Source organism: Rana temporaria, chromosome 12 (genome assembly GCF_905171775.1).
Source record: "Rana temporaria chromosome 12, aRanTem1.1, whole genome shotgun sequence".
Taxonomy (NCBI): domain Eukaryota; kingdom Metazoa; phylum Chordata; class Amphibia; order Anura; family Ranidae; genus Rana; species Rana temporaria.
Window position 1 is genome coordinate 51,678,074 of NC_053500.1, and position 15,500 is coordinate 51,693,573.

The 15,500-nt window shown below is 45.5% G+C and overlaps 2 protein-coding genes across 2 annotated transcripts in view; one reads left to right on the top strand and one right to left on the bottom strand.

Moving 5' to 3' along the window:
• The window catches only part of LRRC46 (leucine rich repeat containing 46), a 31,429-nt gene extending 16,967 nt beyond the window's left edge, over positions 1 to 14,462 (bottom strand). The window contains exons 1-6 of the mRNA XM_040331243.1: positions 14,323 to 14,462; positions 14,158 to 14,251; positions 10,670 to 10,778; positions 3,654 to 3,700; positions 810 to 919; positions 627 to 696 (exon numbers count right to left, since the gene is read on the bottom strand). Coding sequence (XP_040187177.1) covers positions 627 to 696; positions 810 to 919; positions 3,654 to 3,700; positions 10,670 to 10,778; positions 14,158 to 14,251; positions 14,323 to 14,332 — 440 coding nt within the window. The 5' untranslated portion in view covers positions 14,333 to 14,462. The remainder of the gene's footprint in view (positions 1 to 626; positions 697 to 809; positions 920 to 3,653; positions 3,701 to 10,669; positions 10,779 to 14,157; positions 14,252 to 14,322) is intronic.
• The window catches only part of MRPL10 (mitochondrial ribosomal protein L10), a 38,497-nt gene continuing 37,406 nt past the window's right edge, over positions 14,410 to 15,500 (top strand). Inside the window, exon 1 of the mRNA XM_040331244.1 lies at positions 14,410 to 14,517. Coding sequence (XP_040187178.1) covers positions 14,478 to 14,517 — 40 coding nt within the window. The 5' untranslated portion in view covers positions 14,410 to 14,477. The remainder of the gene's footprint in view (positions 14,518 to 15,500) is intronic.

Here is a 15,500-nt window from a genome sequence, read left to right on the forward strand (position 1 = left end):
TATACTCCAACAGGAGCTTAATGTTTTTTGGGCAAATCCATGGAAATGGATTTTTTTTGCCAGTGTTTTCACTTTAGTCTCACACCTGGATGAGAGCATGGGGTGTAAAAATATCCACATAGCTGTTCTTGCATCAAAACTGCATGCAAGTTTGTTCTGTGCAAATGGGGAAAACAATCAAATGTTCCCAAGTTATTTGGGCAGCAGTTTGAATGTGTTAATGCATTAAATATTGCATTATGGCCACTAGATGGTGCTGACTATCGTAGAAAAAAGCATGCTCCTCAGCTCCATCTAGTGGTCATAATGCAGTATTTTCCGCAGTCACACATTCAAATTGCAGAGAATATAGAGAGTACATGTTATTTCCCCCCATATTTGCATAGAACGTGAACATTTTGATGGTTCTTCATACAAAATGGCCCTATCCACAGTTTGATAGTATACCTCTAAAGCAGGGATCTCAAAATGGCGGCCCTCCAGCTGTTGCGAAACTACAAGTCCCATGAGGCATTGCAAGGCTGACAGCTACAAGCATGACTCCCACAGGCAGAGGCATGATGGGACTTGTAGTGTCACAACAGCTGGAGGGCCGCCAGTTTGAGACCCCTGCTCCAAAGCCTTACCTGTAGCCTTTTGTCTTTGTACATGGATTTCCAGACACATCTAAGATGAGAAGCTTCTGGGGTAATTCTCCTGTTCAGATAAAAGAAGTTGTCATTTGAGATCCAGAAGCACATAATCATTGGAATCCAGTTTTAATTTTAAATTTGAAGTGCAAGGAGATGTTAAGTGTTTATAAAGCTTACCAGCATTTAGTTTCTGAATCAAATTATTAGATAGATCCAAGACCTGCAGGTTCTGCAAGGAGCGGAGATTTTGAATTTTCTCAATCCTGTTCCCAGAAAGATTAAGGAACCTGCAATACAAATGTGAACATGCAAAGCCAACTAAATCACAAAAAGGCTAGCAACTTTTTTTGTTTTGTCAAACAGAGCCCATGATGACGTCAGTTGCAACAAAACGCGTAGGGTGGAGCTGACGCTTGTGAAAACACAACACACCGGAGAACGAGGAAACTATCCACTCAGTATCCCCAGAGTACATTGTTTTTACATTTTTGTTTGCCTAATTTTTAGGCGAGTAGTTATACCGATTCCAAACATTTTATTAGCCGGTTTTATGCTATGTGGAGCATCTGGCTTTTTTTTGTCTTTCTATGTATGCTTCTTTGAACGTGAGGTGATACACATTGTGGATGGAAGTGGCGATACCCCTGACTTAATGCCGGAGTTTGTCTGATATTCCCAAGCATTATGTGACTTCTTTATATTAGAGGGTCATATTTTTATGATACGCCTCTGTGTGTGGCATTAGGTGGAGGAGCACATATTTGGTGTTTTTTTTAAACTTTGAAGCCAAACAAAAACAGATAAAAATGTAAAAGAACTAAAGATGCTCGGCTCACGTTCAAATACAGCCTTAAGTTGGGTATACACTAGTACAATTTTGAAAAAAAAATTGTACAAAAATTCTCAATGCGTTCGAATTCCATCAAAAGTAGGTCAAGGTTTTGTTTGCTTTTAACATTCGATTTTTGGAATCAATGGATTTTACTGAACAAAAATCACATACACCATTAGAAATTCTTATCTTTGAGAAATGGTTTATATCCTGCTCACTCAGAATTTCATTGGTTCTTTACCACGTGATTGGCTGTGTCCAATCACAGCCTAACAAAAATGTAAACAAACAGCAGTAGCACACACTGTTCCTGAGTGAGGAGGAGAACCCAGGAACAGTGAGTAATCAGGGCAGTGAGAACCCCACTGCCCTGATTACCCCGGATTAAAGTGTACCTGTCACAATACCCCATCAGTGTACCTGTCAGTGCAGCTCATCCATCAGTGTACCTGTCAGAGCAGCCCATCCATCAGTGTACCTGTCAGAGCAGCCCATTCATCAGTGTACCTGTCAGAGCAGCCCATTCATCAGTGTACCTGTCAGAGCAGCCCATTCATCAGTGTACCTTACAGAGCAGCCCATTCATCAGTGTACCTGTCAAAGCCCCCCAACAGTGTACCCATCAGCATTAGTGTACCTATCAGCACATCTATCAGTGTACCTGTCAGTGCACCCATCAGTGTACCTGTCAGCATTAGTGTACCTGTCAGTGCACCCATCAGCGTACCTATCAGCATCAGTGTACCTGTCAGAGCACCCATCAGTGTACCTGTCAGTGCACCGTTCAGTGTACCTGTCAGTGCACCCATCAGTGTACCTGTCAGCATTAGTGTACCTGTCAGTGCACCCATCAGCGTACCTATCAGCATCAGTGTACCTGTCAGAGCACCCATCAGTGTATCTGTCAGTGCACCCATCAGTGTACCTGTCACAGCACCCATCAGCGTACCTATCGGCATCAGTGTACCTGTCAGTGCACCCATCAGTGTACCTGTCAGTGCACCCATCAGTGTACCTGTCAGTGCACCCATCAGCGTACCTGTCACAGCACCCATCAGCGTACCTGTCACAGCACCCATCAGTGTACCTATCGGCATCAGTGTACCTGTCAGTGCACCCATCAGCGTACCTATCAGCATCAGTGTACCTGTCAGAGCACCCATCAGTGTACATTTCAGTGCACCCATCAGTGTACCTGTCAGTGCACCCATCTGTGTACCTGTCACAGCACCCATCAGCGTACCTATCGGCATCAGTGTACCTGTCAGAGCACCCATAAGTGTACCTGTCAGTGCACCCATCAGCGTACCTGTCACAGCACCCATCAGTGTACCTATCGGCATCAGTGTACCTGTCAGTGCACCCATCAGCGTACCTGTCAGTGCCCCCATCAGCGTACCTATCGGCATCGGTGTACCTGTCAGAGCACCCATCAGTGTACCTGTCAGAGCACCCATGAGTGTACTTATCAGCATCAGTGTACCTGTCAGAGCACCCATCAGTGTACCTGTAACAGCACCCATCAGTATTGAGTTATTTTTCACCAAAGAAATGTAGCCGTATAAATTTTGGCCTAAAGAAAAACGACTTATTTGCAAAATGTTATAATAGAATACACATTTTTGATATTTTTTTGCTTATATCGCAAAAATAAATAAAAATACCAGTGGTGACTAAATACCAAAAGAAAGCTCAAGCTGTCTCAAAAAAATGATAAAAATGTCCTTTGGGTACAGTGTTGTATGACCGTGCAATCGTCATTCAAAGTGTGAGAGCGCTGAAAAATGGCCTGGGCAGGAAGGGGGGTAAAAGTGCCCAGTATTGAAGTGGTTAAACACTTCACAGTTTGTGACGATACATTTCCAGCCTAATACTAGATTACTAACACTTGGGCTCAGAATGTGACTTAGCAGATAGAGATGACATGCCGGGGATAAACGATCAGATTAGGTTTCCTCCTTTTTATTGCAGTGTTTGGTGAAGTATAGAGAGAAATGAAATCCTAGTCATCTGTAAAGAAGTACCACATAGATTCTATCAAAGGAGGAAACATCTCATCTGTGGTGAACAATAGATGTCAGCCAGATATCAGGTTATGCTAAGCAACCGGTAGACTACAAACAGATAAACACGCCGATCACTCTGCTATCAGATAGTAAGAGGATATAGAGGCGGCCGATCACACTCACTGCATATTCTGGAGGACGCCTACATTTTCAATCGTCTTTATTTGATTCTAAAAAGAGAAGAGGTAAAGGTCACATGAGTGATCTGTAAATAAAGAGCGAGTTAGTGAGTGACGTTCAGCTAAGGAAATAATAATCATTGATTTCAGATTAGTCAATAAACAATGTCCTGTGAGCAAAAAGTAACAATTAAAGGGAATGGAAGGTATTTAGTCTAGGGGAGAGGAGAAGGTGATGAAATACCACAAAAAGAAAGCTCTATTTGGGGAAAAAAGAGACATCTGTTTTATTTGGGTACAGCAGCGCACTACCACGCAATTGTCAGTTAACCACTTAAGGACCGGAAGATTTTTTTCCTTAATGACCAGGCCATTTTTTGCGATATGGCATTGCGTCGTTTTGACAATTACACGGTCGTTCGACGTTATACCCAAACAAAATTTACGTCTATTTTCCCCCCCCCACAAATAAAGCGGTCTTTTGGTGGTATTTGATCGCCTCTGCAGTCTTTATTTTTTGCGCTATAAACAAAAAAGACCGACAATTTTGAAGAAAAATTAATAAAAAATAAATAATATTTTATACTTTTTGCTATAAAAAAAAAAAATCTCATCAGTTCAGGCCAATATGTATTCTTCTACATATTTTTGGTAAAAAAAAAAAAAAAAAAGCAAAAGTTTTTAGCGGGACTGCGACATTGCGGCGGACTGATTGGACACTTTTTTGGCATTGACATTTATACAGAGATCAGTGCTATAAAAATGCACTGATTACTGTGTAAATGTCACTGGCAGGGAAGGGGTTAACACTAGGGGGCGATCAAGGGGTAAAATGTGATCCCTGGGAGTGTTTCTAACTGTGGGGGGATGGGACTGACTGGAGGAGGAGCGAGATCGCTGTTGCTGATCACTAGGAACAGACGATCTGTCTACTCCCCTGACAGAACAGGGATCTGTTTGTTTACATTGACACTTCCCCGTTCTGCCTCTCTGTGGAGTGAGCGTAGGTGGCCGGCGGACATTGCGGCTGCCGGTCACGCGCATCAGCTCCCCCGCCATGCAGCGCGTGCGCCTGCTATAGTTGTTTAAAGGGCCGACGTACAGCTATGGCGATTCGCAGGGATGAGCGAATCTGCCGCCGTATAATGACAGCGGCTGTTCGCCAAGTGGTTAAAGTAGCACAGTGCCGTATCTCAAAAAATGGGCTGGTCAGGAAGGAGGGTAAAACTTACGGAGATCAAGTGGTCAAAAGAACAGGTTTCCCTGTTGCAAAATTTCTGCTCACCTCCTGTTCCTGTGACACAAAAAACACTTTTGGGGTGCATTTATAAAACATTTTCAGAACTAATCTTCCTGTGAAAAGGCATGTACATTTGTTCTGTGCGGCGAATGCTTAAGATTAGTGTGAATCAGAAAAAACACTGTATGGACATTAGATGGAGCTAATGATCATAGCAGACAAGTATGTATCTCCTATAATCATTGCCCCAGCTAGTGGTCATAATCAGGTATTTTCCTGATTCACACTAATCTTATGAATAAGGAACATCCGAACAGGGATGGCCATACACTTAAAGTAATGGCCTTACACTCACTTAAATTCATAAAACGCCAATTTCATTTCATCTATAGCCAGCTTTATTTATTGCAGTTAAAAGCAAGGACAAGCCTAAATGCTAAACAAGTCCCAAAATTTAGACCTTGACCAGAAAGACACACTAAGGCCGCGTACACACGACCGGTCCATCCGATGAGAATGGTCCGACGGACAGCTTTCATCGGTTCACCGCTGAAGCAGACTGATAATCTGATGTGCGCAGGGCCGTTTGAAGGAATTTGGGGGCCCCAAGCACAATGGGGGCCCAAGCACCCCCCCCCCGCACGCAAAGCCTACGTTAGCGCTACACAAATTGTTTACACCCATGTTCTTACTCCTCCCCTCCTCCCTAGTCCCTATGTTTTTCTATTCTCACCTCCCCTTCTTCCCTGTAGGCAGCCGCTGTAGCATGGCGGAGCTCCTCTTCCTTCTGTCAGTCCGGTGTTTTCTTTCATTATTGGTCCCCAGTCCCCGATCAGATAGTACCCGGGTCGGGCCGGGTACCGCGCAGTACAGGAGATTCAGTTTCCTGTGTTCCCGGACGGACTGAAAGGAAGTGAGCACTCATTGTGCACTTCCTGTCAGTCTGGTCGGGAACAGGAAATTGAATCTCCTGTACCACGCACAGTACCCGGCCGGACTGACAGGACTCCAGGAGGAAGGAAGAGGAGCTTGGCCACACTACAGCCTGGGAAGGGGAAGTTGGGGGCCCCAGGCCAGCTCGGGGCCCCAAGCAATTGTTTGTTTTGCCTGTCCTGTAGCGACGGGCCTGGATGTGCGTACACACCATCAGTTCAAAAACTGATCGGGTCAAAACGCGGTGATGTAAAACAACGACGTGCTGAAAAAAACGAAGTTCAATGCTTCCAAGCATGCGTCGACTTGATTCTGAGCATGCGCGGGTTTTGAACCGATGCTTTTTTGTGTACTAACTATCGGTTTTGACCGATCGCTCAGCCGTCCATCGGTTCGATTTTAAAGCAAGTTCTCTCATTTTTGTCCGAAGGACAACAGACCGATGGGCCGTACCCACGGTTGGTTTGGACCGATGAAACTGAACTTCGGTCCGTTTTCATCTGTTTGGACCGGTCGTGTGTACGCGGCCTAAAGGGTCTCTATAAAACATTCACGTAGGCTGGACACATTTTCCTTTGTATTTTCTGTAATAATTTCTATTAACGTCAGCGCCACCTAGTGTAGCTCCATCAGATTTTCTTATTGAGGAGATTCAGAAAGCTATATGGCATTTTGACCATTAGATGGCGATGACAATCCTAGGAATTAATCTATTACAGAAGATGTGGTGAAATGCATCCAGCCTGCGTGAATATGTGTGACATTCATCCAAAGAATGTTTTATAACCCAAAATTTCTTCCAGAAAATAAACAATGGAAGTTGAATGGACGGTATGAGCAATCTCTCTTCTTTTGTTTAAAAATTTTCTGGCATTAGTGTACAGGGCCAACTTTCCCCAGATATGAGCAGGCTATAGTTAGTTTGTGTGTTTAGCAAGAACAGTGAGGAAAAAAGTATTTGATCCCCAGCTGATTTTGTACGTTTGCCCACTGACAAAGAAAAGATCAGTCTATAATTCTAATGGTAGGTTTATTTTAACAGTGAGAGACAGAACAACAACAAAATATCCAGAAAAACGCATTTCAAAAGTTATAAAATTGATTTGCATTTTAACCACTTCCTTACCGCGTCATTGTGAAATGACGGCGGCAGGAACCCCTCCTCGATCCAGGAGGACGTCATATGACGTCCTGGGCTTTCCGGGTGGATATCTGAATGATGCCTGCAGCTAGAGGCATCATTCAGATATCCTTCTCTCCTGCCGGCGATTCTGCACAATGTAAGAATGATCATAGCGGCGATTCCGCCGCTAGATCGTTCTTACAGGCGGCGGGAGGGGACATCCCCCCCTCCCGCCGCCATCCGGTGCTTCTCCGGGCTCTCCCGTGCCATCGGGGGCCCGGAGAACGAATCGTCCGGCGCTGGCAGGAAGCATAGAGATGACTGGTGACCAGATGGTCACCAGTCATCTCTATGATCGTCGGAGGACCCGGGCGCGATGTGATGACGTCACGCCCGGGTCCCCGTTAGTAAACAAAGCCGCAATTGCGGCTGCTAAGCAACCGTAAGCATGAGATCGGTGAATTTTTTTTCACCGATTTCATGCTTTCCAGCCTGGAGGAGAGATGTGGGGTCTTATTGACCCCGCATCTCTCCATAAAGAGGACCTGTCACACACATTCCTATTACCAGGGATGTTTACATTCCTTGTAATAGGAATAAAAGTGATAATAAAAAAAAGTGTAAAAAAATAAATAAATATGTAAAAAAAAATAAAAGAAATAAAAAATATATTTTTTAACGCCCCTGTCCCCAGTAGCTTGCGCAGAAGCGAACGCACACGCAAGTCCCGCCGACATATGTAAACGCTGTTAAAACCACATATGTGAGGTATCGCCGCGTGCGTTAGAGTGCCAGCAACAATTCTAGCACTAGATCTCCTCTGTAAATCTAAACTGGTAACCTGTAAAAAAATTCAAAGCGTTGCCTATGGAGATTTTTAAGTACCGAAGTTTGGCGCCATTCCATGAGTGTGCGCAATTTTAAAGCGTGACATGTTAGGTATCTATTTACTCGGTGTAACATCATCTTTCATATTTTACAAAAAAATTGGGCTAACTTTACTGTTTTGTTATTTTTTTAATTCATGAAACAATTTTTTTCCAAAAAAAAGGCGTTTGAAAAATTATTGCGCAAATGGCGTGCAAGATAAAACGTTTCAATGACCGTCGTTTTATTCCCTAGGGTGTCTGCTAAAAAAACATATATAATGTTTGGGGGTTCTGTGTAATTTTCTAGCAAAAAAAATATGATTTGTACATGTAGGAAAGAAGTGCCAGAATAGGCCTGGTATGGAGGTGTGTATAACAGCCCTGTATGGAAGTGGTTAATGAGTGAAATAAATATTTGATCCCCATATCAATCAGCAAGATTTCTGGCTTCCAGGAGTCTTCTATACAGGTAATGAGCTGAGAATTAGGAGCACTCTCTTAAAGAGAGTGCTCCTAATCTCAGCTTGTTACCTGTATGAAAGACACCTGTCCACGGAAGCAATCAATCAGATTCCAATCTCTCCACCATGGCCAAGACCAAAGAGCTGTCCAAAGATGTCAGGGACAAGATTGTAGACCTACACAAGGCTGGAATGGGCGACAAGACCATCGCCAAGCAGCTTGGTGAGAGGGTGACAACATCTGGTGCGATTATTTGCAATTGGAAGAAACAGAAAATAACTGTCACTCTCCCTCGGTCTGGGGCTCCATGCAAGATCTCACCTCGTGGAGTTTCAATGATCATGAGAACGGTGAGAAATCGTCTCAGAACTACACGGGAGAATCTTGTCAATGATCTCAAGGCAGCTGGGACCATAGTGACCAAGAAAACAATTGATAACACACTACACCGTGAAGGACTGAAATCCTGCAGCACCCGCAAGGTCCCCCTGCTCAATAAAGCACATGTACAGGCCTGGCTAATGAACATCTGAATGATTCAGAGGAGAACTGGGTGAAAGTTTTCTGGTCAGAGGAGACCAAAATCAAGCACTTTGGCATCAACTCAACTCGCCATGTTTGGAGGAGGAGGAGGAATACTGCCTATGACCCCAAGAACACCATCCCCACCATCAAACATGGAGGTGGAAACATTGTGCTTTGGGGGTGTTTTTCTGCTATGGGGACAGGACAACTTCAATGCATCAAAAGGGATGATGGACGGGGGCCATGTACCATCAAATCTTGGATGAGAACCTCCTTCCCTCAGCCAGGGCATTGAAAATGGGTTGTGGATGGGTATCCAATATGACAATTATTTAAAACACATGGCCAAGGCAACAAAGGAGTGGCTCAAGAAGAAGCACATTAAGGTTTTGGAGTGGCCTAGCCAGTCTCCAGACCTGAATCCCATAGAAAATATGTGGAGGGAGCTGAAGATTCGAGTTGCCAAATGTCAGCCTCGAAACCTTAATGACTTGAAGAGGCTCTGCAAAGAAGAGCGGGACAAAATCCCTCCTGAGATGTGTGCAAACCTGGTGACCAACTACAAGAAACATCTGACCTCTGTGATTGCCAGCAAGGGTTTTTTCCAGCAAGTACCAAGTCAGGTTTTGCGAAGGGGTCAAATACTTATTTCACTCATTAACTCCTTAACGCCCACCGCACGACTATTTACGTCCGCAAAATGGCACGGACAGGCAGATGGGCGTATATATACGTCCTTGCCTTCTAGCGGGTGGGGGGTCCGATCAGGACCCCCCCGCTGCGTGCGGCGGGCGGATTCCCTTGGGGAGCGATCCGGGACGACGGCGCGGCTATTCGTTTATAGCCGCTCCGTCGCGAGCGCCCCCCGGAGCTGAAGAACGGGGAGAGCCGTATGTAAACACGGCTTCCCCGTGCTTCACTGTGGCGGCGTATCGATCGAGTGATCCCTTTTATAGGGAGACTCGGTCGATGACGTCAGTCCTACAACCCCCCTACAGTTGTAAACACACACTAGGTGATCCCTAAATGTTACAGCGCCCCCTGTGGTTGACTCCCAAACTGCAACTGTAATTTTCACAATAAACAATGCAATTTAAATGCATTTTTTGCTGTGAAAATGACAATGGTCCCAAAAATGTGTCAAAATTGTCTGAAGTGTCCGCCATAATGTCGCAGTCACAAAAAAAAAATCGCTGATCGCCGCCATTAGTAGTAAAAAAATTTTTTTTATAAAAATACAATAAAACTATCCCCTATTTTGTAAACGCTATAAATTTTGCGCAAACCAATCGATAAACGCTTATTGCGATTTTTTTTAACCAAAAATAGGAAGAATACGTATCGGCCTAAACTGAGGAAAAAAAATAATTTTATATATGTTTTTGGGGGATATTTATTATAGCAAAAAGTAAAAAATATTGCATTTTTTTCAAAATTGTCGCTCTATTTTTGTTTATAGCGCAAAAAATAAAAACCGCAGAGGGGATCAAATACCACCAAAAGAAAGCTCTATTTGTGGGGAAAAAAGGACGCCAATTTTGGTTTGGGAGCCACGTCGCACGACCGCGGAATTGTCTGTTAAAGCAACGCAGTGCCGAATCGCAAAACCTGGCCTGGGCATTTAGCTGCAAAATGGTCCGGGGCTTAAGTGGTTAAAATGCAAATCAATTTATAACTTTTTTTAAATGTTCTTTTCTGGATACTTTTGTTGTTATTCTGTCTCTCGCTGTTAAAATAAACCGACCAATAAAATTATAGACTGATCATTTCTTGGTCAGTGGGCAAATGTACAAAATCAGCAGGGGTCAAATACTTTTTCCCCTCACTGTACATTGCATTTGTACTGTGGATGTCATTAACTAGGTTACCTCTTGCAAGTACAGGCTGTGCGCCTTGTCTACAGCCTCCAGATTGGTCAGTTTTGTGATCCCTTCTCTGTCCAGTCTCACCGTTTGTAGACTTTGTAATGCTGAAGATCTGTTGAGACGAGCATAGTCTTTATTCATTTTTTTATTTTTTTAGATGAACAAGTAAAAGAGATCCACTTGATATACACAACCTTATTAAATATGTTCTATAGGCTGATATATTTACATGGGTGCAGATGTGTTTTTACATTTATAGGTTTTGCGATGCAAGACGTTCTGTGAATGGAGGGGGGGGGCAGATGAATGATAGGCTGTCCCCAGCCCATTCAGAATATGAGTTGCATTTTGGGGAAAGAAAATTAGGAGTTTTATGAATAGCCAAGGGGGCAGGAGGAGGAGGAGACAAGCAGCACAAGCCTTTCACAGTCGCAGCTGCTGCTATTAACCCCTGCAGTGCCTCCGTCCCAGATCATGGGATACAAATCATTGGAGGTGAATTGTGTGATGCATACCCAAAAAAATAAAGTTTTACTAAACTTCAGCTTTAAGCCCTCATGGTGGTGGGAGTGTGATGGTCTGGGGCTAAATGAGTGCTGCCGACACTGAGGAGCTACAGGTCATTGAGGGAACCATGAATGCCAACATGTACTGTGACATACTGATCCCCTCCCTTCAGAGACTGGGCCGCAGGGCAGTATTCCAACATGATAACGACCCCAAACACACCTCCAAGACGACCACTGCCTTGCTAAAGAAGCTGAGGGTAAAGGTGATGGGCCAAGCATGTCTCCAGACCTAAACCCTATTGAGCATCTGTGGGACATCCTCAAACGGAAGGTGGAGGAGCGCAAGGTCTCTAACATCCACCAGCTCTGTGATGTCATTATGGAGGAGTGGAAGAGGACTCCAGTGGCAACCTGTGAAGCTCTGGTGAACTCCATGCCTAAGAGGGTTAAGGCAGTGCTGGAAAATAATGGTGGCCACACAAACTATTGAGACTTTGGGCCCAATTTGGACATTTTCACTTAGGGGTGTACTCACTTTTGTTACAAGCGGTTTAGACATTAATGGCTGTGTGTTGAGTTATTTTGAGGGGACAGCAAAATTACACTGTTATACAAGCTGTACACTCACTACTTTACATTGTAGCAAATTGTCATTTCTTCAGTGTTGTCACATGAAAAGATAGAATAAAATATTCACAAAACTTGTGAGGGGTGTACTCACTTTTGTAAGATACTGTAAATACATTTTCTCATCAGCTGTATATAGCAGTCTTGTGGCTTCTATCAGTGTCTGGTTAAAGTTTTTTGGAGTTTTCATTCTCCCCTGACTGTCCTATGAGGCTGCAGGACCCCTGCCCCTTTTTCTGGACAGTGCTGATTGGCCCTGTGCTGATCACATGATCTCTCCCAAGAATTTTTTTGTTTGTTTTTTTAGCAATACACACCAAACTGAGCATGTGCAGAGTGTCCCCAAGGCTCTATACTATCAGGAGGTGGATTGGGGGTCAGTGGAAGAAGGGCAGGTTCAGAGAAGACAGGATCAAACAGCATTTTTACAAAATGCAGAGGATTAACCCCTTAGGTTCCACAGTGAGTATAACAAGCATGATTTACTGCATATACACACTGATTTTACTGTTGTGGGTTTAGTGACACTTTAACCACTAGTCCACCGGGCCTATTTTGGCACTTCTCTCCTTCATGTAAAAATCACAATTTTTTTGCTAGAAAATTAATCAGAACCCCCAAACATTATATATTTTTTTGTTAGCAGACACCCTAGGGAATAAAATGGCGGTCATTGCAAAGTTTTTTCTCGCACAGTATTTGCGCAATAATTTTTCAAGCGCCTTTAAAAAAAAAAAAAAAAACAGTTTCACGAAAAAAATAAATAACAAAACAGTAAAGTTAGCCCAATTATTTTGTATAATGTGAAAGATGATATTACGCCGAGTAAATAGATACCTAACATGTCACGCTTTAAAATTGCGCACACTCATGGAATGGCGCCAAACTTTGGTACTTAAAAATCTCCATAGGTGACGCTTTAACATTTTTTACAGGTTACTATTTTCGAGTTACAGAGGAGGTCTAGTGCTAGAATTGTTGCACACGCTCTAACGCACGCGACAATACCTCACATGTGGGGTTTGAACAGTGTTTACATATGTAGGCGGGACTTGCATGCGTGTTCGCTTCTGCGCGCGAGATAACGGGGACAGGGGCGTTTTGAAAAAAACATTTTTTTCATATTATTTTTATTTTACTTAATTTTTTTTACATTTTTTTTTTTTATCACTTTTATTCCTTTTACAAGGATTGTAAACATCCCTTGTAATAGGAATCAGTGTGACAGGTCCTCTTTATGGAGAGATGTGGGGTCAATAAGACCACACATCTCTCCTCCAGGCTTACAAGCATAAAATTGGTGGAAAAAAAAAATCACAGATCACATGCCGACAGCCGCCATTGCATCTTTGTTTACTTCCGGGTACCGGGCGTGACGTCATAACGTCGCGCCTGGGCCTCCGACGGTCATAGAGATGACTGGTGACCATCTGGTCACCAGTCATCTCTATGCTTTCCAGGCAGCGCCGACTGATTCGCTCTCCGGGCCCCCGATGGCACGGGAGAGCCCGGAAAAAGCACCGGATGGCGGCGGGAGGGGGGGGGACGTCCCCTCCCGCTGCCTATAAGAACGATCGCCGCTTTGATCATTCTTATCGTGCACAGAATCGGCGGCTGAAGACGGCGATATCTAAATGATGCCTCTAGCTGCAGGCATCATTCAGATATCACCGCACAAAGTGGAGGATGTCATATGACGTCCTCCCGTGGACAAGTGGTTAAGCATAGGTTGTTTGTCACCTAAATGCATGTGACACACAGACTGGGAAGACGGGGTGCAGACTGGGAAGACGGGACATGCAGACTGGGAAGACGCGACACGCAGACTTGGAAGACGGGACACGCAGACTGGGAAGACGCGACACGCAGACTGGGAAGACGCGACACGCAGACTGGGAAGACGCGACATGCAGACTTGGAAGACGGGACGCGCAGACTGGGAAGACAAGACACGCAGACTGGGAAGACAAGACACGCAGACTGGGAAGATGGGGCGCGCAGACTGGGAAGACGGGACGCGCAGACTGGGAAGACGGGACGCGCAGACTGGGAAGACAAGACACGCAGACTGGGAAGACAAGACACGCAGACTGGGAAGACAAGACACGCAGACTGGGAAGACGGGACACGCAGACTGGGAAGACAAGACACGCAGACTGGGAAGACGGGACGCGCAGACTGGGAAGACGGGACGCGCAGACTGGGAAGACGGGACGCGCAGACTGGGAAGACGGGACGCGCAGACTGGGAAGACGGGACGCGCAGACTGGGAAGACGGGACATGCAGACTGGGAAGACGGGACATGCAGACTGGGAAGACGCGGCACACAGACTGGGAAGACAGAGCCCACTTACACGTCCTCCTGTGTAGCTCCATGGAGGGGAGTGCTGACATTCCTCCTGAGGATGGCGGCCAGGATGGGCGGTGTGTCCTCCTTCCCCCTCCTCCCTGTAGAAGAGAAGTAGATGATCAGTCGGTGCACACTTACCCCTTGCCCGATCTCTGTGTCCTCTACTCACCTGCAGGCATGTTGGATCGCTCTTGGTGGAGAAGGTTCTGTATCAGCGGAGGCTTCAGTTCTTTGACTTCTCGGCGCGTCCTCGGTTGCTAGGATACGGCCGGCTCCCGTCATCCTGTGCGCGACAGCTCCGCTCTGTCAGTGACTTCCGGTAACATGGCAGCGGCCTTGGTGAGAGCGGCGGCCCGGGAGTTAGGTGAGGAGGAGGACACGTGAGCGGTGGCGGGTGTTGGGGTGACATTAGGGGGGTGTTGTTATGAGGTGGGAGGCCGTGTTCTCTTCCTCCAGGCTGTGTGTGTTGTCCATGCAGAGTATGACCTCTGGGGGGGGGGAGGCACCTGTCATTGTATGGCATGTTCTCCTCACACAGGACCCTCAGTGTCACACTATATACATGGAGAAGCCCTTTCATTTCAACTCTATTCCCCATAAATGGGCACTTTTTGTTGCATATCCCGTCTTGTCACATTGAGGGGAAGAATAACAACAAATTAAAATGCAAGCGTAACATTTTTCTTATTTTATTTGTGAATTCGCACTTGGGGTCCGGATCACACCTAGACAGGCGCACGCTCTTTTTGTGTGACTTTGTCTCATCGTGTTTATGGATGCCCATTCATCTCACTGGGCTTCCCTACCTGGAACAACCACGCGAAAACATTATGTGAGCCCCCCCCCCCCTTTTTTTCTCCAGAAGTTACCCCCCTTTGGCCCCTTTCACACTGGGGCAGGAGGTGCGGTGGTGGTATAGCGGCGCTATACCGTCGGAATTGCAGCGGCATTCGACCTCTAGCGGTGCGGTTTTAACCCCGCTGGCGGCCGAAAAAGTGTTACTACCGCCGGCAATGCGCTTCTGCAGAGGCGCATTGCCGGTCCTTAAGCTGCGGTTTCCCGTTGCTTTCAATGGGAATGAGCGGTAAACGCACCGCTCCTCTCACCGCTCTAAAGATGCGGTTAGCAGGACTTTAGGAGCGGTCCCGCTAGCGCACCACTCCAGTGTGAAAACCCTTCGGGGCTTTCACACTGGAGAAACAGCAGCCGCTGTTTACGGTCGGTTTGCAGGCGCTATTTTTAGCGCAATAGCGCCTGCAAACCGCCTCAGTGTGAAAGGGGCCCTTATGACCAGGCCATTTATTGCAATCCGGCACTGCGTTTCTTTAACTCCTTCTGGACCACCCC